General features: G+C 53.8%; 2 protein-coding genes across 3 annotated transcripts; one reads left to right on the top strand and one right to left on the bottom strand.

Moving 5' to 3' along the window:
- Positions 1-599: 599 nt before the first annotated feature.
- On the top strand, positions 600-17,667 carry PIP4K2B (phosphatidylinositol-5-phosphate 4-kinase type 2 beta). Of its 2 annotated transcripts, XR_014880105.1 has the most exons (11): positions 600-814; positions 7,390-7,487; positions 7,686-7,782; positions 9,353-9,505; positions 10,215-10,361; positions 10,623-10,661; positions 11,895-12,008; positions 12,288-12,546; positions 12,919-13,022; positions 13,618-15,911; positions 17,170-17,667. XR_014880105.1 is itself a non-coding variant. In XM_010724606.4 (10 exons), exons 1-10 carry the CDS (start codon positions 638-640, stop codon positions 13,696-13,698), a joined length of 1,269 nt encoding a protein of 422 aa, XP_010722908.2. In that variant the 5' UTR covers positions 600-637; the 3' UTR covers positions 13,699-17,667. The 2 variants fall into 2 exon arrangements, 1 of the variants encoding a protein (XP_010722908.2); XM_010724606.4 differs by having other exon boundaries at positions 13,618-17,667.
- A 334-nt stretch (positions 17,668-18,001) lies between these two features.
- PSMB3 (proteasome 20S subunit beta 3) lies at positions 18,002-21,086 on the bottom strand. Its single transcript, XM_010724605.4, has 6 exons — positions 20,927-21,086; positions 20,242-20,426; positions 19,615-19,722; positions 19,055-19,232; positions 18,713-18,807; positions 18,002-18,129 (listed from the first exon to the last, which is right to left on the bottom strand). The coding sequence occupies exons 1-6, from the start codon at positions 21,038-21,040 to the stop codon at positions 18,081-18,083; spliced, it is 729 nt and encodes a 242-aa protein (XP_010722907.2). The 5' UTR covers positions 21,041-21,086; the 3' UTR covers positions 18,002-18,080.
- Positions 21,087-22,411: the final 1,325 nt, after the last annotated feature.

Raw genomic sequence — 22,411 nt, 5'->3', positions numbered from 1 at the left:
AAGAGGCGGCAATGACGTGCTCAGCGGCCCATTCATAATTCCAGCCGCCTCGCCGCTTATTGGCTCGCTCGGAAGGGGGCGTGGCCCGGGCTGCTACGTCACACGGTGTGGGCGAAACCATCTCCGCGCAGAGGGGGAGGGAGGTGCCTTTGTTTCCCCTTTCCCTCCCCTTCTGCCCGCCGCTCCAGCCCGTCCCGCTGGCAGCCCGGGCCGCGTTCCTTTTTTTCCCTCCCCTCTGCACGCTGTGGCGGGGCGAACCGGCGCTCGGCGCCGCACTGCCCCCCCTGCATTCACCCGGTTCTCCCCCGTGGGGCGCGGCCGTGGCACCTCCCCGTCCCCTCCTCCTCCGCCTTCCGCCATCTTGGCGCCTCCTTAGAGCGGCGCCGGAGCGCTCGGCCGGCGGTGGAGCGAACCACCGCAGGGGCGGGGAAAGGGGGGGGAGGGAGGCGGGGACGGAACAACCGCCGCGGGGAGAGCGAGCTGGGAGCGGAGCGGCCGAGCCGGCCCCAGGGGTGACGGAGGCGGCCGGAACCGCTGAGAGCGGAGGGGCGTGCGCCGGGCCGGGCGGTGCCATGCGGAGGCGCTGGTAGGGGAGCGCCGGGGGAGGGGGGCTTTGCGGGGCCGTTCGGAGGCCGCCATGGCCTCGAATTGCGCGGGGGGATCGGCGGCGGGGAGCGGCGGAGCGGCACTGGGCTCGGCACTCAGCGCCAGCAAAACCAAGACCAAGAAGAAACATTTCGTGTGCCAGAAGGTGAAGCTGTTCCGGGCTTCGGAGCCGCTGCTCAGCGTCCTCATGTGGGGGGCCAACCATACGGTGAGCAGCGGGCGGAACCCCCCACCCCACCCCCTTCCCTCCCGTCGGAGCAGAGCCTTCGCCCAGCGCCCTGCCTGCCGTAGGGGCTCGGAGGTGAATCCCCCTCGGCCCTCCACCCCCGCTGCCCCTTTCTTTCTTTCTACCCCCGTCCCATCGCAGCCTTTCCCCCGGGGCGCTGCCCCCCAGCATCCCTCTCCCCGGTTTCCCCGATGCCGTGTGGGATAACGGCCCTTCCCATAGGATGCTGTGGTCCTGGTGTGCTCAGCTGGGAGCAGCCCCCAGGGCACTCGCCATCACCAACCCCTGGTCTTCAATCCCAGGGCCAGATCTCAGTGAGGGGGTTGGGGATGGGCCCTGGGGGGAGCGATGTGTCCCACAGCTCCATCCTGTATCACTGGACCCAATTTGCCCGGCCTCGAGTCGCTTTGACTCCCATCTTTCTGCTGGCGGTGCCACATCTTTGTGTTCCTGAGCTGGTCTGTTTCCCCCTGAAGCACCAGGATGGAGCGAGGAGCTGCTCTGTGGGAACGGCTCAGCACTGCAGCCCACCTCCATTGGAGCTCCCTAAAATCACCCTTCTCTCTTCCTCTGGAAACCTCTCTTTCTTCCATAGCGTAGGCTGGAAGGGCTGCCCTTCCTCTGCGCTCTCTTGGATGTGGGTAATGATGATGTTCAGGTGGTTAAAATTAAGCAACCTCATCCCTTCCTCAATTAACACACCTTCAGGCTCAAAGGCACTCATTTCTTGGCGGGTGTTTCCTGGATCCCTTTCCTTCTCTGGGTTTAGCTTTTGCAGGAATAAACAACGCTTTGGGAAAAATGGGATTGTATTCCTGGCTTTCCTGATGGCGGAGTGAATCTTCCCAGTGTAGTTCAGCACTGTTGTCTCTCTGAGCCAAAGGATGTTCCCAGTTCTTGCTGCTCCTCGCCCAAGAAGCAGAGCAATGAGCTGAACCAGGCTTTGATCAGCAATGCCCTTAGGAGCCCTGAAGAAGCAGTGAAGCTGGTAGGGCTTTTCTCTTTCATTTCTTTGGCCTCTTAGGGCTGCTGATTGCCAGCTCGCCCTCTTCTGTGGCTGGTGGGGCAGCCTGGAGTCTTTTTTAGGCTCTGGATCAGGGCCTGCAACTTCAGGACCGTTTGGCTGTGAGATATTTTTGCAAGCTGATAGTTCTCCTTGCTAGCTGTGTCCGTGCGGATGGTATCGGGTGCACGTTGTAGAGGAGCTGCTGCCAGAAACGAGGACCGTATCCTGGAGGAGCTGGAAAAGGGTGGAGAACATCTCAGCTGTGACCTCCTCCCCCCGGTGCAGGCAGCAGGGATTCCCCAGCTCCCATTCCTGCAGCTCGGTTTGCAGTGGTGAGCAGCCGAGGGTTGGAGCAGGGCAGGCTGTGAGCCAAACTATTTGTGTTTGCTCAACACACGAGCAGCTGTTCATCCCGATCCGCTCCCAGGAGATGCTGCTGGTGCCCTGCTCGTGTGGAAGGTGGGATTGCTTTTTTGTTCTTCAAGCAAACTGCTCCGGGCAGCTGATGGGTGTTTTCAGGAGTGCCTTTGAACCTTGTCAGGAATCTGCTGGGGTTGTTTCACGTTTGGTTTCTGGTGCACAGCCTTCCAAAGAGAAGCAGACGCCGAGGCCGTGGGGAGCGTGCTGCTAACAGCACGATTCCACCAGAAATGCTGGTGGTCGAGATGAACTTTTTGGTGGATAAATCAAACAAACAACCATTTTATGCGATCCGCCATCTCTGCTGACTGAAGAAATTCCCCCGGGTCCATTACCAGAGTCTGGCAGCAGCACAGCCCTGCCTTTTGTTTAAACAAGCTTGCTAGCAGCTGGTGCGAGTACAGGCAGCGATGGTCTGGAGAGGATCAGAGCAGTGATGTGAGTGCAGAGCGCAGGCACTGCTTTTGGAACACCCATTCCGAGCGTTTCTATGTGAATTGTGAGTTGGCTCTCTGCTGTCCCAGTGCTCCCGAGCCAATGCTTGAGCTCAGAGCATCACATGGGTGCGGCTGTGGCTGCTGAAACGCGGCCGGACGTGGGTGGTATCACTGACAGCCAAACCTGGAGCCAGAAAGCCGTGCTGGGGGGAGAGCAGCCGGGGGAACTCGTGCAGATAGGATGGAGCGGAGTCACGAGGGCTCACCTTTGGCTTTGTGATGTTTTACCTTGAGCTCCGAGCCTGCATGTGGAACTCGGCGAGCGTGGAGTCGGCTCCTGGGTGAAGCTTTGCTGTGTCTGCTGTTGTCATGGTGCTGGGAGAGGCGGTGCAGCTCCGTGCTGCGATGCCCCGCGCGGAGCTCCGGTGGCAGAGGGAAGGTCGGGTGGTGCTGGGAGGGAGCAGCCATCTCGGAAGCACCGAGATGAAGGCAGTGCTGTTGTGTGATGCTCGGGGAAACCATAGAAACGGTTGTAAGGCACTGACTGTGTGATGCGCTGGAGTGCAGAGGGCACTGTGTGATGAGCAGGCAGCTGTCTGCAGTGGGATGGTGCTTCTCTCTTGGTCCCACTCTGCTCTGCGTGGGGATGGCCTTGAGGAAATCCAATCCTGCTGAGAAGGGCAGAGCTCTGCCGGCACTGTGGGTCTGCCCCGGGGGCTCTGGTTGCTGCTGCAGCTCCTGCTGCTCTCCCAGGACCTGCCTGGTGCCAGGCAGCACAACGTGAAGCTCGTTAGTATTCAAGGGAAAGAGCAGCATTGGGATTTGCAGCACGCTTCTCCCTTCTCCTCGGCGTTGTTTTTGGTGTTGCCATGTTAACTCTGGCCAGAGCAGCATCTGCCACGCATCAAATGCTGAAGTGCTATAAATCAGTGCTGGCGCAGGGGATGCAGTCTGTGTTTGGCCTTTCCTGCACTCGCTGTCTGCCCTGGCTCTAATTGACCTCTGGAGAGCACAGCATATGGCAGTAATGGTGATGAGCACCGGTGCTAACGATGGAGCCTGCTGGCTCTGAGCTTCCACAGCCTGGGACCTTCTGTTAAAGCCCAACTTCCAGGCTCCTTGTGGTGCTGGGGATGTGCTGTGCCCCCCGCACTGTGCTGCCCAGCAGGCTCCAACAGCTTTGAAGAGGTGTTTGCTCTCACTCAGGGCTGCTTTTTTTTCTCTTACTGCATGCTGGTGTTCCTAGAGCACCCACAGAAGCTATTGGCTGCAAGGTTCACCCGTGCCCAGCATTGCATGGAGGTTCTGTCAGCTCCCATACTGATTAATCATGCTCTAGTTCATGGAAAACAGTGCTTTTTTCCCCCCTAACTGCTGCCCAGCTGTCCTGTGCTGCAAAGTTTTACTGCAGGTGTGGCTTTGCTCTGTGCTGAAGTGATTTTTTTGCTGTCTGTCTGTTACCTGCTGCCCTGGGGTATTGTGAACTTCCACCATTCAGAACGCCCTGAGATGCGGAGCTGGATGGCATCAAGAGGAGCAAAGGAATTTTATTGTGAAGAATCTTGGAGAGCAGATTCTCACACTCCATCGTTTGGATCTCGTTAGTAAACAAATTGCATTTTCCCATCAATTTACTGATGGTAATTGCTACTTTGAGACTACAGTCAGGTTCTGAAACAAAATCACATTGCAGCAGCTGTCCCTGAGTGTGTGTGGTATTGAAAAAGGAATTGGCTTTGGTGGCACAGGGGCATCATAGATAAACCCAGCACTGTGCTGACCAGAGCAGAAGATGCCCATTGGTTTCTCTGAAATGTGTCGTGGTTTTTAAGTCCTCTGAGCTCTGCTGGGAGCCCCTGTGTATGAGTGTGTGCTATGTGAGGCTGCCCAGCTTCTGCTGTTTGCACAGATGTCCTGTGCACCGCTGCAGAATGCAGCTGGTGGTGGCACAATTTGTCCCTTAGTGGTGCTTTCAGCTCAGGGCTGTCTGTGCTGGGGGAATGGAAGGCTCCTGATGTCCTGAGGCTGCTTTAGAGTTTCTGTGCTCCTCTTAGCAGCTTGCAGTGATGCTGGTGGGGGTCTGGCTGCTGCTGTCTCTTCCGAACAAAGAACCAGACCTGAGCTCTCTGCCCATCCTGAGGGCAGCATCAGCTCCAGAGGGGACCTACAGAGCTCCAGGTGTGGGCAGTGTGCTCCAGCTGAGCAGTGTCCGTGGGACACAGGCAGTGCTGGGCACCTCTCTGCAGGGCACCTTGCTGCGACCTTGCCTCCTGTAGCATAAATACACACAGACACACTCTGCTATTTATAATCTGCCTCTGCCTGGAGAGAAGGTGAGAGAACCAACGTGTGCCCGGTGTTGGTTGCTCTGCTCTCGGCAGCTGCTCAGGTTCCACCAGGAGAGGAAACCCTATGGAGCACTGCTGTTCTCTGCTCTCGTTTGGGAAAGCAACTCTTTGCATCTGCAGCACCAATCCCTTCCTTCCCCCCATCTCCTCCAGCACAGGAATCCCGAAGCATCCAGAAGGCTCCTCTGTCTGCAGCTGGAAGGGGGAGAGGCTTCTGCAGGGGGGATTTCTTTGGCTGTTGTACGTTGGGAAGCACGAGAGCAAGGAGACGAGGCAGCCTGATGCTATTTCTGCCTGTCAGGAAGCTCGCAACAGGTACAACATTTGCTTTGAGGTTTCTGCTTTGGCAGAAACGAGGACACGAGGAGACGTCGTGACATCTCACTTTGCTGCCGTCTCTGTCTGAATTTCTGGCAGGGAGGAGAAAAATCTTCAAGCTGCTGTTCCCTCTCCGTCTCAGCACCCTTCCTCCACTCTGGAAGGAGCTGCTGACAGCTTGTTTGTGCCTTCCCAGTGCTGAGATGAGGGCTGAGAGTGTGCAGAGCTGTGCTGCCGGGCTTCCCCGGCTGTCTGACAGCAGTAATGGGTGGCTTGGTGCAGAATGAGCTCTTTTCTCTTTCTCCCTTCACCTGGCAGGAGGAGCTCGGTGTGGGGCTGTGGGCTGCCCCCATCACTGCCACTGCAGCTCCGTGCAGCACTGAGGCTGTTGCAGAGCCAGGTGCCAGCCTTCCTGCTCCACTCTGCAAGCAGCGGGAGGCCTGTGGCATGATGTTTCATTTCTTTGGAATGCCTGTGGCATCATTCAGTGGTGTGGCAGTGCTTAATGCTCCTTAGTGCTGCTGCTGGGCAGGGCTCTGCTCTCAGCAGAGCAGGGGCTGCTTTACTTTCCGCTTTATCTGTTGTGTGGGATGGCTGTCTCTGAAAATAGTCATCTTTTCTCTTTGCTGTGTGTGTGTGTGTGTGTGTGTGTGTCTTTCTGCCCAGTCTGACGTTTGTGAAATCTGCTCTGTTTTCCCATTGGTAACGATGGGGACAGGATGTGAAGAACACCCACCTGGGGGAGGCTCAGCCACGTACCAGACAGCTCACCGTGCATCTGCAGAGCCACGGCCTCCCCAGCACCTGCACACAGCAGTGTGTCACACAGCGTGGTTTCCTCATGACCTCTTGCATCTCCCTGCTGCAGAGGTGGCAGCACCTTTGAGTGCTCAAGCGTGCAAGAGGAGGATCCCTGAGGCAGAGCCCATTTCCTCGGTCTGAGCATCCTGGTCCCATTTCCTCGGTCTGAGCATCCTGGTCCCATCCCCTGGAGGCAGGAGAATGCCATGTGCTTCCCAGGTGTGCTGGGAGTGCCCTGAGCCTGTTTGGGTGCTGGTGCACAATGCAAGCCTTGCTCCTAGCCAAGCCGAGCTGCTGGCATGGTTGGCTGCATCCCTGCATCCCCAGGCTGGATGTGGCTCTGGGCAGCCTGATCTGGTGGTTGGCGACCCTGCGCATAGCAGGGGGGTTAAAACTAAATGATCATTGTGGTCCTTTTCAACCCAGGCCATTCTGTGAGTCTGTGATCCCTCCAGTGTTACCTGCTTGGTGTGAATGTTGTTGTAACAGAATCACTTTCTAAATGCAGCATGCAGGTCGGCTGGCACTGGTCCCTCAGATATCCCTGTGAATGAGTGGTGCTGAGGCTGTCCTCTGAAAAGGGATTTCAGACACGTGCTGCTCTGTGCGTCCTGGCTGTGCTGTTTGGCCAGGGCAGCCCAGGCATGAGTTCCTCACTGCAGATGCTTCCACTGCTGCAGTGTGAGCCGATCTGTACAGCAGCAGCTGAACCAACATTCATTCTCCTGCTTCCCCGTGTTTCTGCGGCCGCCACGCGTGACTGAGGAGCAAAAACAATCTCATGGAGTGACTCATCCCTGTGGGGAAGGTGGGATGAGAGCAGCAGGAGACAGCAAACAGAGGAGCGGTGTCTGCAGGGGAGCTGTGCTGGCTGATGCTGGGCAGCTGAGATGGGCAGTGCTGAGGACGAGCTGAGAAGTTGGCTGATGCAGCGTGGTTCGTTTTAAACAAACCTACAGATGAAGCAATAGCAGCTTTTGTGTCCATCCTGGGTGGTGAGATGGGAGGGGTGGGGGTACCGCTGTGTGCTGGGCTGAATGAGCTGCTTCTGTGGCTTAAAACTACAGCATTCGCCAGGTTCCTTCAGCACAGCGAGGTGTTCTGAAAGCCTGCAGGGTTATATTGCTTCCAAAACAGATTCTGGGGCATTCAGCATCTCCGTTAAACCCATTGGTGGTAAATGCAGGGCTGTTTGGGCTTTGTGTCTCAGTTTCCCTTTTCTTGCAGATCAACGAACTCAGCAATGTTCCTGTCCCTGTCATGTTGATGCCTGATGATTTTAAAGCCTACAGTAAGATCAAGGTGGACAATCACCTGTTCAACAAGTAAGTGTGTGCCTCACAGCTTACCTGTAACTGTGCTTCTGTGGGCTGTAGGCATCCAAAGAAGCAAGCAGAGCTAATGAGGGCGAATTCCTGGAGGGCTGTGCTGGGGGGTCCTGCATGGTTAGCAGTGAGGTGTGGGAAGGGCTTTGATTTCACAAGCTGATCATTGACAAGAATATTTCTTCTGCTTTGCTTTAGGGAAAACTTGCCCAGTCGCTTTAAATTTAAGGAGTACTGTCCTCTGGTGTTCCGAAACCTCCGGGAAAGGTTTGGGATTGATGACCAGGACTACCAGGTACCTTTTTTTTTTTTTTTTTCTCTCTTTCCCTGCTGTCCTGACTCGTTTCTCTGTGACGGAATCACCAACCTGGGGGAGAAACTGCAGCACTCGTAGTTTTTTTTTTTTTGTGGTTTTTAAGGGCTTATGATCACGGTGTGAATGGGTTTCCCATCGTTGTGAGGGCTCCCAGCAGTGGGGTGGATCTGTCTGGGCCAAGCAGTGGGGAATTGCAGGGTGAAAAGGTGAGAGCTCAGTCTGGGCATGGAATAGGAGGCAGCGGATGGCTGCAGGCAGGCAGCAAGTGGGGGGTAGCAGTGATCTGGTCCTGCATAGCATGAGGAACAGACGTGCAGCACCTACGTCCTTTCTTCCACCCCTTCTTCCCAAACCAAGGGGGTGAAGGATTGCTTCTCCCACCTTGAGCAGAGCGGTGTGACTGTTGGAAGTGCCTAGCTAGAGCAGAAAGCAGAAAACATTCACTGAGCTGAATTCAGGTGGGTAAAAATGTGATGGCTGGAGCGGGAGCCGAGCCAGGATGCTAAACATAACACCCAGCACTGGAGGAGGTGGGGATGACAGGAAGGGAATTAAGTAAACCTGTGAGTTTGGTAATGTCCATATGTGGTCGCAATTTCTGCTTCCCATCTCCACTCCAAGAAATGCTCTGTGGTTTTGAGGTGAGGGGTGATTAAACCGTGCAGCGCAGACTCGTTTGCAGATGTCAGCGAGCAGTGAGGTTTCTTTTGTTTGCTTTTATTTTCCTGATGGTTTCTAAAGCTGTTGGCAGGAGCAGAGTTGCTCCCCTGCTTCATTAAAGTTTTAAAGGCTTTAAATGCTTCCTTCTGAAAGGAAAGCTCTCTGCTTGCTCTTTGCAGCAGGCTGTGCTCACCTGCGTGTGTCTGCAGCAGATCAGGCTCCCTCTGGTGTCCACTACTCAGAGAGCCCAAGGGTGGGAGGAACAGAGCCACAAACAGCTATAAAACACATCACAGGATGCACTGCCCAGCTCTGGCACCCCGAAAAGGACATCCACCTCGAGGTGAAGGCTGCTGTTCGATGTTGGTGCTGTTGTGCTTCAGAGCTCAGCTCTCCCCGTCTGCTGGCAACCAGGACGTGGTTAGAGCCTGTACTGACGGGTGACAGAATGGCTTCTGAATGGGTGCAGGTGATGGAGGTGCTGGAGTTGGGAGCTTGGGATTTTCCAGTGGTGCTGCGGTTAGGATGAGAAGCTGCAGTGTTTTGTTGCTAAGGGTGGGGATGGGGATACAAAGGCGGATGCTGCCGAGCTGTTTGTGGTCACAGTCCTTCCCATCTGATTGGGTTGAGGGTGGCTTTTGTTTTCGGGATGTCCTGTAAAGAATTCCCAAACATTGAAAATGTTGCCAGTTTACGTGGATGGCTGTTTCCATTCGTTTTGTTCTGGTTTTATTTAACCCTTGGTGGTACCTTTGGGATCTTCTGACCGAGCCGGGCTGTGCAGGTGTTCCTGAGCACCCACCTGCTTTCTGAGACCGCTCTGCTTCCTTCCCCGGAGAGGTGGCAGCTCCTGCCTCTCCCCCCCACAGTTTTATTCTGTTTCCCTCAGAACTCGGTGACACGAAGTGCCCCAGTGAACAGTGACAGCCAGGGCCGATGCGGGGCCCGGTTCCTCACCACCTACGACAGGAGGTTTGTCATTAAGGCCGTGTCGAGTGAGGATGTAGCAGAGATGCACAACATCTTAAAGAAGTACCACCAGGTACGGTGAGTCTGCAGCCCTGCAGGGAGCTTTGGAGCACCTTGTGATGTGCTGGGGAGCTGTGGCAGAGCTTGCAGATGGATTTGCAGAAGAAAGCAGTGTTCTGTAGCACCTGAGAGCCGATGAGGGCACGTCTGCCTGCTCCTTCACAGTGCTGAGTCCTTCACTGCTCACCCTGTCCCTTACAGCAATGAATTATGGATTGCTGTTATCTGAGACCTGTGAACTTGATGCTAATTCAGTGCTTTGAATTAGACTTTGTGAAGGGACCAGGGGAAGGAGAGAGCTGCTTGCAGCAAGGAAGAGGAAGCAGGTGACACAGCTGGAGGTGTCCTGCTGTTGTCTGTGTTATCTTCCAGTCCACCTGCACTTTACTCCCATGTAACCAAAAAGGTGATGCCAGCAGCAGGCTCACACTTGTGTGACCAGGTGGTGGGAGGGCACACCTGGCCCATCACAGCAGGCTGGGCCTGCACACGACCAGATGCTCTATCTCAGCTGAGGGCTGTAAACATCTTACAGTGCTCCAGCTTGCTGTTCTCGAGATGCAAAGAGCCGTTTGCAAGCCTCCTTTCCTTTCTCATCAGTGTCAGATGGCTGGAACTGGAAGCTTCCCTATCAGCTTCTTGCTGAGCTTGTGTTCCACCAGCAACGGGTGTTGTGTGACAGTGCTGTCTTTCTCTGCCCTTCCCTTCCTGCTTCCCTGCAGTTCATAGTGGAGTGCCATGGGAACACCCTTCTGCCCCAGTTCCTTGGCATGTACCGGCTCACCGTGGATGGAGTGGAAACCTACATGGTGGTAACCAGGAACGTGTTCAGCCACAGGCTGACAGTGCACCGAAAATACGACCTGAAGGTGAGGCTGGGAGCAAAGTGCCCTGCAGGGTGAGGGGTGGTCACTGGAACCCCTGTGTGAGAGGGTCCTGGGCTTTGCTGCTTGTTCAGGGAGTCGGGTTCTGGGGGCTTTGTGTGGGACTTAAGATTCAAATGTCATCCTGTTCCCCTGTCCCAAGCGGTCTGCACTGCACCAGGAGGTCTGTAACTGTCTCAGGCATGAATTAAATGGTTTCAATCATTCCTTGGGAATGCAGCAACGTTCTCTTCCTTCTTTTGCTAGGGCTCGACAGTGTCCAGGGAAGCAAGCGATAAGGAGAAGGTACGGACATCCCTTCCTCCTGCCTTTGGGATGGGATCCAGCTGACCTCCCTCTTCCAGAGGGGTTCAGAGCAGGGGAAACAAAGCAGGTCCTGCATGGTACACAGCTCCTGTCCCACCCGCCAGGCTGCTCCCAGTAGTGTACAGGAAGAGGTGGTGCTCTGTTACACTGACACTGCCAGGAGAGGGGGGGGAACCTCTTGGGACACAATTCCACACGTAGCAAAGCCCACATTTGTGCAATACACCCCCAGTGTGTCAAACTGAGTCAGGTCAGCAGTTTGCTTTTGCAACAGCTGCTTCTATAAACCAGACCAACTCCTCTCGGATTCTTGGCACGTCTCGGCGTGTTTGTAAATTTGGGTTCTGTTGCCATGAGGGGAACTTACAACTGGGAGTTCTGCCCCTGCAAAACCTCAGCTCTGACGTCGTCGTGAAAAGTCCTGTTGCATTTGTACCTTTTTGCACGTGAGCTTTGCAGGTTTGAGGCTACAGAGTAAAGCCTACAGCAGCTCACCCTAAAATTAATCCCTGGCACGAGCGAAGGAAGTTCCATTTTGCACCAAAAGCTCTGGCATTGAGGCACGGCTTCGTGGTGCCCGAACGTCCCTGGCTCACTGCCTGTTTAGTCTCCAGCTTTTTCTGTGTGTGCAGTTTGTCTCAGACCATTCATATTAGATCTATATAAAGCCACCACGCTCATATATCACCCTAAGAACAAAATAATTGAACTCCCAGTTGCACAAAAGTGTTGTGCATTCTCCCATATCCCTGAGAAATCCTCAGGGTCCATTGCAGACAAATTCCTTCAAACAGCAGTTTGGCTTTTTTTTTTTTTTTTTTTTCTTTCCCTCGAGTCTTTTGGGAAAGAAGAGTTTTGTTTTCAATTCTCCCGACCCCAGGCAGAAACCAACGGGACGCATTTCTATTCTGGGAGCTGGTTGGGCCGGAGCCCAGCTGCCAGGCATTCAGCCTGCAGCACTTCTTCCCAGCAGTCCTTAAAGTTGAGCTGTTCTCAGGGTACGGAGGGAAGCACAGAGGTTCACAACTCATTGACAAACGCTGTGGCTCTGCCTGCTGCCGTTTCCTAATTAGTGGATGGGATGAGACCTTATGAACAGACAGGATCCTGGTGCTGCCCCACGCTGAGCAGTGGATATTGCTAAAGGATCAGTGTGCGCCCTGCCCTCTAAGGGTCCAGGCTTGGGAATCTGACACAGGATTTTTGTTCCAGGCCAAGGACTTGCCGACGTTCAAGGACAACGACTTCTTGAACGAGGGACAGAAGCTGCATGTTGGGGAAGAGAGCAAAAAGAACTTCCTCGAGAAGCTGAAGCGGGACGTGGAGGTAGAGTAGAGTATCCTGGGGGATGGCTTTTATTCTGCCTGTGCCTCGCATAACTGAGTGCTCACTGTGTACCACCTGGCACAGAGGTGGCCAGAAAGCACTCAGGAGTGGTCAGGATTATACCCATGGCTAAGGGCACAGCTTGGAGTTCCCACGTAGGTTCTGTGGGGATTAATATGGGTTTAAATGCCGCGCTCCCTTAGGGGGATACCAGGGAAGCGGGGCAGGATTTGTGATCTCACGTGGGTTCCACTACTCTCGCTCATCTCTTTCTCCCAGTTCTTAGCTCAGCTGAAGATCATGGACTACAGCCTGCTGGTTGGGATCCACGATGTTGACCGAGCAGAGCAGGAAGAGATGGAAGTGGAGGATCGGGCAGAGGATGAGGAGTGTGAGAACGATGGTCTCGGAGGCAACCCCATCTCCTCGTATGGAACCCCCCCAGACAGCCCTGGCAATCTCCTCAATTACCCTCGCTTCTTTGGGCCTGGAGAGTTTGATCCTTCTGTTGATGTCTACGCCATGAAAAGCCACGACAGTGAGTATTGTGGGACGTTGCCTTGAGGGTGTGGAGGGCAGAGGAGGCATCCTGTGGACTAAAGGGAACGGAGGAGACTGTCCACAGAGAGAAAGAAACTCTCCCAAGTGTCTCTCCTGTGCTGTCCCTGTCTGCAGGCGGTGTGAGTTTGAATGTTGGAAGTGATGTTTTAGGAGCAGCACAGTGTTCAGAGCGTGTCTGTGGATCTCTGGTGTGCAGTTTCCAGTTATTCCTCTCTGCCCTTCCAGAGCTCCCCCTGCCTTGCTTTCTCTGCTGTTTGCATTAAAGCAGATCTGCTGTTTCTCAAGGAAGGGATGCAGCTGGGCTTTGCTGACAGCTCAGGGTGTGCTAGCAACTCTCTTGCCTTGCTAGGTGCCCCCAAGAAGGAAGTGTACTTCATGGCCATTATAGACATTCTTACACCGTACGATGCAAAGAAGAAAGCTGCACACGCTGCCAAAACAGTGAAACATGGGGTAAGCAGCCTGATTCCTGCAGGGAGGAGGGGCTTTGGGGCTTCTGCTTTGCCTGCATGTCTGTGTGTGTGCGTGGTGCTTCCTGACGGGTGTTTTGTGCCAGTCTGGATGTTGTCCAGTGATCCCACATCCAAGAGCAGCCCTTCCCTCACTCACCCAACTTCCCTGCATGGCAGCAGCAGCCTCGTGGGGCAGGAATGCTGGGGGTGCAGGCAGGCATGATGCCTTCCTGCTGCCAGACCTGTTCACAGGCACCAACTCTGAACTTCCCAAAAGAGCTCCAGAAAACCCCAATTCAACGGGACGTGGAGTTTTCATTCTCTTTCCACACCTCTGACCCATAAGAGAGCAGCTCCAAAGCTCTGACTCAGTAGTCGGCGGGAGAATGCAGCTGGAGCTAAAACCATTTTCCTTGGGGATCTTTCCAGCCCTCTCCAGCTGTTGGCTTTTCCTAGAAATTGCAGATTCTGTTGTGGGTCTCTCCCAGCAGAGCCAGGCAGTGCTCCCTGCTGTCCTCCCTCCTCCTGCTGTGCACCGCTGTGAGCTCTGCATGCGGGGAGGCTGTTGTGATTCATCTCTCCTCTCTGCCTTGCAGGCTGGGGCAGAGATCTCCACCGTGAACCCGGAGCAGTACTCCAAACGCTTCAATGAGTTCATGTCCAATATCCTGACATAGTCATCTTCAGCCTTCAGAGGATCACGAAGAGAAGAGGGGCTACTTCCCAGAGGAGAACGCAGCCTGTGACACTAAAACAGACTCTGTAGCAGCATGAGGGGTGTGAGTGTGAGTGTGTGTGAGTGAGTGAATGAGTGGCACTGCGTGACTTCGGAGAAAACGTATTTTCGGTGCACCCTCCAACAGCCCACGTCAGCCAGGTGGGAGAAAGTGGGGTGGGGGGTTTTGTTACAGAAGTGCCCAGACATCAATTCGAGGGCTTTTTAAAACAAGAAAAGTGCATTGTTTCCAGCACTGCTCTTCCTGACGGTGTTTCCTCCTCTCTGACCAAGGGACTCGCAGGGATGTGACATGAGGCGCTGCGCAGGGGGGGTCACTCGAGCTCAGCTTTACTTTGGAGTAAAGCAGTGCCTGATGCCACAAACGACTTTTTTTTTTTTTTTTTTTAATTAATTATCATCGAATTGTCTTTGCAAGAAGGACCTCCAAGCCCTTTTACTTCCCTCGTGCTAAGAATTGGAAGGAAAATCGCTCACCATCTCGAGGATGGAAAATATGACACTGATAAGGAGGAGTCGCTGAACTTTAGGTGAATTCAGACTGGGACACTTTAAATCTTTTGGTTAATTTAAGTAACAAAAATGTTGTTTGTTGGTTGTTTTTGTTTTTTTTTTTTTTTTTTTTGTATCTGCACTCGATTTACAAGAAAGATGAGGGAAATGAACATCTACCAAAGATGATCACTACGAGAGGTCTTTGCTCCCGGAGCCTAAAAAAGCAACGTGAGAAGCATTAAGAGACATTGAAGAACATCAGATGGTGATGTGCTCAGACCCAGCGTGCTGTACAATTGGCCAGCTGTGAAGATGATGTGAAAGGACAAAAAAAAGCAAAGCGCTGTGTCCCTGTAGGTGTGGGATAACACCTGACTACCTGGAACCTTTCCCCACGCACCGCAGTTGGGAGTTGCTGTGTCTCTTTGGTTCGTAGCTTCGTGTCTGCAGTTCAGTGTTAATCCAGCTAACGTTGTGTCTTCCTCATTCGCTCGGTCTGCAGCTGGCATGCTTGGATTTGCTTCCTGATGGAGGGTTGTGGGTTTGTTTTTGCCATGGTGATGTGATTGTGGCCGGAGCTGTGGCTGTGTGCTCCTCTCTGAGCAGTATGGAAGGATGGGAATACTGACCCCCCCTCCCCCCCCTCAACTCCAGCCAGGCTTTGAGGCTTCTGTGGGCTCCATTCTCAGCACTGCACAACGCTGATGGACCTTTGGGTTCCTTCCTTCATTTACTTTCTCAGCAGGATTCAACGTCTTGAACAAAACTCGCCGTCGCAACGCGTTGCTTCTCTGCCTTGAACTGTTTTCACAAATGCCTTTGTTTTGGGATGAAGCTCTTTGGGATGTCTGCCCCGTGCTGTAACGCCCTGCAGGGCTCACTCCTTTCGGGGGATCTCTGGTGCTCGTTGCATCCCAGCCGTCCCCATGGGCTCCTGGCTCTGCTGTGGGATGTGGGATAGGGGCAGTTCTTGCGACGCAGTCTGAGTGCCACCGCTCTCAGCTTGGAAGGGGACAGAAGGGCCTCGAGCTTCAGCCCATGGAGGCACACTGTAAATAGGGCACTCACGGAGTCAGAAATGACCACTGGGGGTCACAGGGGGATGCGGACCTTTGTGGTCATTTGTGGGTCGTTTCCTACGAGGTGGGGCAGCCTCAGAACGAGTGCAGCAAAAAGGGAGGACGGGAGGGCACGGCTGTGCTGGGGGCATTCTGTTGGTTGCTGTGCTCTTTTAAAGAAAGAAAATAAGCACTTAACGTTTACTATCCCTTAGGAATTTGACACCCATTGCTTTTTATTCTTGACAGTTTTAAGAATCCGCGTTGGAGCTGCAGCTTTGGCCCGGTGAGCTTTGCTGCTCTCCCGGGCAGCGAGCTGTCTCCTTTTAAACTGATCATCTTTAAATCATGTATTTATAAAATAATAATAATATAAAAGAAGAGGAAAAGGGTGGGGGGGGGGAGGGGGGAAAGAGGGAGGGGAGTCTGTGGGCTGCAGGCGCTGAGCTGTGTCACTCCTCTCCAGCAGAACTCATGCTAGGGCTGAGCTGGAGGGCTGTGGCTCAGCCCACTTCCCCAGCTCTGCCCCTTGTCGAGTTGCCATGCTGTGTGTGCTGCAGTAAGGAAATGCCATTTTCTCACTTAATGCTGTGTTACCCAGGTGTGTAACTTCGTTTAACGTGAGCGTTTTGTATATTGTTTACAATTTGGGGAGGTAGCATTGTGTTCAAGATGCTAATTTTCGTTTCGAGACAGTATTTTTCTTACCAGAACGAGAAGGTGAAGCTGCAAATATTTTTTGTTTTTAAAAGGGACTTTGGGTTTTTGTTTGTTCTTTTTGTTTTTAAATCTTATTTTAGGTCATTATTTTATTTTATTTTATTTTTTTTTTAACTCAAGTATTTAAGAAAGCCTAGCCCGTTCCATTCTGGTTTTACAGCTGCTCGTGCTCGTTTGTTGTCTGTTGCTGGTGTGAGTTTAGTTGTAGTGTGCTGGATGTAGGTAGCTGTGTCTGTAGATGTGCCCCACAGAGTGCAGGGTGGGCTGGGGGGGGGTCCTGCCTGTCCCAGGTTGGGCTCTCTCAGAGCATGGCCCTGATGTTGTTGAAATGTGAGCACTGAAATCTGCTTTGGGTTGCCTAAAAGAGGTCCTGGGGCAAAAGGGAGAGGGGAGAGGGAAGGCAGAGCGCAGCAGCGCGTGTCTGAGTGCTGTGCCGCCCTGTTGGTGCAATATAAAATGCTCAAGAATAGGATGGGTCACCCAAAAGCGGGGGTTGGGGAGGGGGGAAACAGGGAACAGCCACCCCATGGGTGGGTCAGCGCCAGGGATCAGCCCTGCTGGTGGCAATAGGTGAGCAGTGTCAGTGGGAGCTCAGTTCTTGCTGCAGGGAGCAGTGCGCTCCTCCCTTCTTGTCTCAGAGGGGACCCAGTGTTCATCATAAAGGCCACGATTGTGAAGTTCCTCACGTGGAACTCTCGGGGTGGTTGTTGGCTTCTGCTTCCCCTGCATTCCTGTGCTTCCCCCCCCCCCCACGCTGGAGGATCCTGGCTTCCAGCTGCTGTGCCCTGACCAGCGCTGAAGCACTCGAGTTGTACTTTGTGAGCTGGGAGAAGACTCCGTGCATCCCTGCAGGGCACTGCACAGCCCCAGGTGTGAGCTCTGACAGTGCTTTAGTGGCTGCAGGCTGTGTTCAGTAGGGATTGTCTTCATCTCAGAGCAGCTGCCTCCGTCCTGTGACTGCTATGCAGTCTTTACAGAGGCCTCCCTTCGAGCTGCAGAGCTCTGAGTCCCACCCCGAGGTGGCACAAACCCTTCAGCAGTCAGAATGTGCTAAACCTTGGTTTTGTGACACCATGCAACCGATCTGAGGTGGATCACTGTTACAACAGCATCTCCTCCCCTCCCAAACACCGTTTCAGGTTCGCTGTCACCTTGCCCTGCTCCTGCAGAGCTGCTCTCCACGATCTCTATCAGCCACTACTGATTCTCCTTGCTCTTTTCCTGTGGAACAGCAATGGCAAAGCACAGGGAACCAACTTCTGCTCGCTCATTGCTGATCGTGGTTTTGGTTTTCATCACTCACAACCCGCGCCGCTCCTCGTTCAGCTGCACAAAGCAAAGTGCAGTGGATCGAGTTGTGGCAAGGGAGTGTGTAACACAGGTCCTGAGAGGGGGGGGAGCAGGGCTAATCAGTGCAACTGAAAACAAATGTGAATAAATTAAGTTTAAACAAAACAAACGAAAAATAATAATGCGTTCTAGGTTTTTTTCACTGCTGTTTTTTAAATAGGAATTTTAAGTCCTCTGTGCTTGTCTGTTTGCTAGGAGCAGTTTGAGACACTGTTACTGTTTTGAAATGCATGCATGTTACGAGATGAGTCTCCAAGCAGAGAAAAATAAAATCAAAACTTTGTGTACGTGCGTTCCTCCTTGCTGTCCTCCTCTTCAGCGGGTTCTGACAACCAGCTGGTACTGCAAGGGATGTTTGGTCATCTTCAGTCCTGGATTAACCACAGCTGGAGAAGAGCTCCGTGCTCCCAGGACTGATTCTGCCATGTAATGCACATGAGAACCACTCAGAGCTGGCAGGAGGAGATGCTGCTGATGCTCACATACAGGTGGACCGAGGAAGATGAGCATAGGTGGCTTAGCGAGAAAGATAAGCTGTGCTAGTGTGTGAAACCCAAGCTCCTTCTGCTAGCTTTAGAGATAAGAACTGAATCCCACTGGTAGGACTCAAGAAAAGGGAAGTTCACTACAACAGAGAGTTTTATTTTAAAAAATTTGCACGCAAACCGGGCTGAGAACACACAGGAACAGCTGTGCTGGGTTAGTCCATGCGTGCCTTCAGAGTCCGGGTGGTGATCTTGTCTTTTTCACTAAAGAGGGAGACAGAGAAGACTATCAGCAAATCGGTGTTAAGTACTTCTATGCAGATCATCATTTTCCTCTCAAGGTGTAGTGTGCAATGCAGAATCATGTAAGGTGGCTGTTAGAACGCAGCAAACCCCCTCCTCCTGTCACTGTGCCCCAGGGGAGCTGAGCAGTCAGCAGCAATGCCTGGGGACAGTGCTGGGCAGCAGCAGCACAAGCAAAATAAGCTGCAACTGATGAGAGTTTGACTGCAGGCAGAAAGCTAACCCTGCATCCTGCTGTGGCAAAGAGCATTCTCTTGCTCAGTGCTACTTCCACTGAAGGGATCGTGCTACTAAACACTGATGGGACTGCTGCGAGGGAATCCACACGCAGTGAGAGTTGAACTCTAGAGTTAATTGCTTCAGTTGTAGCAACAGCAAACATACGTGGGAAATAACTAACTACTTAGTAGTGCTTTCTGCTCTAAGAGTACTGTTGAAAAGTAACAAGGCTGGAGATAGCAGGGAAGCCAATCCCTCAGCTGATTTTAGCCCTCAGGCTGGGAAACTCTACCTCTGTTCAGAAGGGAAAGAAAGCAGTACTCACATTATGTGTACTACTACCCCCATGCCAGATAGGGCATCTCTGTCCACTGCATTCAACATGGCCTGCGAGATCGTTTCAAAGAGGTGATCGGGTTCCTGAAGAAGAGAAGCTGTTTTAGTTGGTCTAAGAACTGGATGTCGAGTCACCAGATTTTGTCAACACCCCCCAAAAACACCATCGAGATGCAGGAAGCATTTTCCTGCAGGCTGCTGTGAGCTACAGCCTTTATTCTCCCGAGTCATCCAAGGACAGAGCTGCTCATCCAACCTTCTCTCTGCTTCCCCAGCTAACAGCAGGAGGCAGAACTCCAGGATCCAGGCAGAACCTGCTTGCCTCACTCACCATATCGGGCTCCCAAAGGGACTCACACATGCCATACATCTGCTCCGAGCAGGTGCCGCTAACCACAAAGTCCTCAGTTATCATGGGGCAGCCAATCAGGTCCAGGGAACAGATAAAAGGTTCGTGTGTTATGGGGTCCAGGCCAGCAATGACTGGTTCTGTGTAGTAAGGTCCAAACCTGGGAAGAAAAACACAGTGCAAAACAGTCCGACCACCTGGAAGAGGCTCCAAGTCACATTAAATGTCCATACAAGGAAAATATCCCACGGGCACTTTTGGTGGTGGACCTTTCAGATTGATCTAGAAGCATCTCACAGCGGTTTTAACATGGCAAAGTGAATAAAATTTTACTGCTAGTGGAGTATTTTAACAAATCTCATTATCATTTGGCAAGGAATGTGAAGATAACATTGTCAATAAAGGAAAGTTGCCTTTTCCCACATCAAAACAAGTCTTTACAAGGAGCCTTCCTCAGCCTCCCAGCTCTCTAGAATCAGACAAACTCCAATGGCTGTGCCCTTTGCCAACACACAAACAGCACTCAGTTGTTTGACAGTTACCGTCTCTCGTAGAGCAGATTGGAAACCATGCTCATAAAAGTCTGCGGTTTGATCTGCCTCCCTTCCTTCAGCTCATAGAGGTTCAGTCTGAACTTCAGCCTCTGGGCTCTGCAAGAAGAGAGGACCATCAGAGTTAAGGCCTAAGCAGGTTCCTTTTGCTTTCATCTTCACCAGGCCTCCCAGAGATACCAGCTGCTCCCAGAGATACCAGCTGCTCCCAATGCGTGCCCGAGACAGGCAGGTACCCCAGGTGCAATTCCCTTTTATACTTGAAGCTATGCATTCCTAGCAGCAACAAGGTCTTAAATCAGACGCTGTTTTACTTTTAAAATAAAGAATCCCACTCTTGTATGGCAAACATAAGCAGAAGTTTTATAATCAAAGATTAGGGAAACATTCCAGCACATACATGTGAGGTCAGAAGTGAGCACAGCATGAACCAAACTCAACTCTTTCAATTTGTCTCAGAACAGCCCAAAAGAAACCAGTGAAGAGAAACCAGAGGAGTGCTGGTACCACCCATTACACTCCATTTATGCACATGGCAAAGGCTGCCGTTGGTGTCCCTGTAAATAAACCTCTCCCAGGCTCAGCCTGGGGACACGCAGCTGGGACAGCACCACTTACACCGTCTGCACGTCCGTGGCCAGGCCTGCCAGCCCGATGTACAGCCTTTCTCCCATAGGGAAAATCTTCTGGAAGTCCGTGGTGATCATCTGTGCCTGGATCCCGAAGCGACGGTCGGCAGCGATGGCCACGCAGTTCTTCCCCCTCATGGCCATCACGGCCCCACCGTTATATGACATAATCGACTGCAAGAGAAGGCAGCAGGTACAGCGGGGGGGTCACAGCCACATACATCCCATCTCCCTGCCCCGCAGGGACCACCCAGCCCTGCTTCCCCCCCTCAACCTTTCTCCCCTCCCTGCCCCTTTCTTCCCCCCCCCCTCCCCCATCTCCCAGCCCCTCAGGAACCACCCAGCCCTGCCCCTCCCCCCCCCCCCAGCCCCACGGGGACCACTCAGCCTCCCCCTCCATAGGGACCACCCAGCCCTGTCTCCCCGGCCCAGTCCCACAGGGACCACTCAACCCTGCCCCCCCCCTTCCCATTGCCCCCAGCCCCCAGAGACCACTCAGCCCTGCCCTCTGCCTTTGGGTTCCCACATTCAGGCCTTCCCCCACCGCTCTGCTCCCGCAGCTTCGGCTGAGAAGCCGCTGAGGCCCCCGCCCAGCTCCCACTCGCGACTTCCCGCTCAGCCGGAGCTCCGCAGGCCCCGGTCCCAGCCCCGATGTGCCCCCGCCCGGCCCTCACCATGATGCCGGCTGTACAGACAAACCCCAAACCCCGCGCCGCTGCTCCGCTTTCGGCCTCGGCCTCAACCCCGCCGCCCCGCTGTCCTGCCCCTCTCCTCCTCCCATTGGCCATCGCCGCACTCTTCCGGTCAATCCGCCGCTCGCTATTGGTGAACTGTCCACTGGGGGGCGGAGCCTGACTGGCCGCTACCATAGAGAAGGAGGAAGGGGGGAAAATGAAGAGTCATAGCGAGCGGGGCATGCCGGGACGGCGGCGGACCGCGGGGCGGACTGGGGGCGGATGCTCAGCTGGGTGTGCATGCAGGGCTTGCACGGCTTGGGGGCATTGCACAGATGGACATGTATGCAGGGCATTGCACAGCTGGGTGTGCATGCTGAGCATTGCGCAGATGGACATGTATGCAGGGCATTGCACAGCTGGGTGTGCATGCTGAGCGTTGCACAGATGCACACATATTTAGGGACATTGCACAGCTGGGTGTGCGTGCTGAGCGTTGCACAGATGCACACATATTTAGGGACATTGCACAGCTGGGTGTGTACGTCGGACATTGCATCTCTAGGTATGCATTGCCCAGCTGGATGTGCATGCGGGACATCGCACAGCTGGGTGTCCATACGGAAGCACTGCACAGCTGGGCAGTACCACAACCAACAAGAGGGGGTGGGCACAAAGGCTCCGGTTTCCTCCAATCCCCGGCGGTGCTGGAGCAATACGGGCTGATGGAGCAGTGCAGCAGAGTCTCCCAGCGGCTCAGCCCTGGAGGGGACAGGATTCAATGTTTCAGTTCAGGGAGTGATGTTGTGCCAAAGGGACAGAGATCCACGTGTTTGGAAACGCTCTCAAAACGCACAGCAGATCACCCGCCTGGTTTCAATGAACCCCCACAGCCCCCGCAGCGCCTGTCCCAAAACCGAGCCCTGCAGGCTCAGCCCATCCCACGGCCTCCGGATTTTTAAAGACTTTTCCATTGTAAAAGGTTTCTTGTGGGAATGAAGTCTGGCAGGAACGTGTCGTTCACTGAGGAGAGGAGCACCGAAGCCAGGCGGAAATGAAAGGCAGATTGTGGCTGAGCTCAGAGCCTCCACAGCCCCCCCGTATGGTTCAGGGCAGCGATCCCCTGGTTACCACTGCCCTTCACCTTCCAGCCAGACCTGAAGGGCAGCATTGATCCCATCCCCACCCATCCCATCTCCATCCAATTTCTATCCCTTTTGCCATCTCAAATCATTCCTCTCCCATCCCCACCCCAATCCCAACTGTAGCCTCATTCCTATCCCCATCTCGTCTCCATCCCACCCCTTCCCACCTCCATCCCATCTCCTTCCCTTTTCCCATCTCATCCCATTCCCATCCCATTCCCCACTCCAATCTCAACCTCTTTCTTACCCCCATCCCATCCCATCCCATCCCATCCCATCCCATCCCATCCCATCCCATCCCATCCCATCCCATCCCCCTGTTCTTACTGCCCGAGGTTTT

The sequence above is a fragment of the Meleagris gallopavo genome, chromosome 29 (genome assembly GCF_905368555.1).
Source record: "Meleagris gallopavo chromosome 29, MGAL_WU_HG_1.1, whole genome shotgun sequence".
NCBI classification, from domain to species: domain Eukaryota; kingdom Metazoa; phylum Chordata; class Aves; order Galliformes; family Phasianidae; genus Meleagris; species Meleagris gallopavo.
Note: the sequence above shows the minus strand (reverse complement) of the source record. Positions and strands in the feature narration are given on the sequence as shown.

Coding starts and splice junctions, on each gene's coding strand:
- PSMB3 (XM_010724605.4), bottom strand. CDS start 21,040: ATGGCCAATGGGAGGAGGAGAGGGGCAGGACAGCGGGGCGGCGGGGTT. Junction 20,427..20,926: donor TCTGTACAGCCGGCATCATG/GTGAGGGCCGGG, acceptor CTTCTCTTGCAG/TCGATTATGTCATATAACGG. Junction 18,130..18,712: donor GGGGTAGTAGTACACATAAT/GTGAGTACTGCT, acceptor CTCCCTCTTTAG/TGAAAAAGACAAGATCACCA.
- PIP4K2B (XM_010724606.4), top strand. CDS start 638: ATGGCCTCGAATTGCGCGGGGGGATCGGCGGCGGGGAGCGGCGGAGCG. Junction 9,506..10,214: donor TCTTAAAGAAGTACCACCAG/GTACGGTGAGTC, acceptor GCTTCCCTGCAG/TTCATAGTGGAGTGCCATGG. Junction 12,009..12,287: donor AGCTGAAGCGGGACGTGGAG/GTAGAGTAGAGT, acceptor TCTTTCTCCCAG/TTCTTAGCTCAGCTGAAGAT.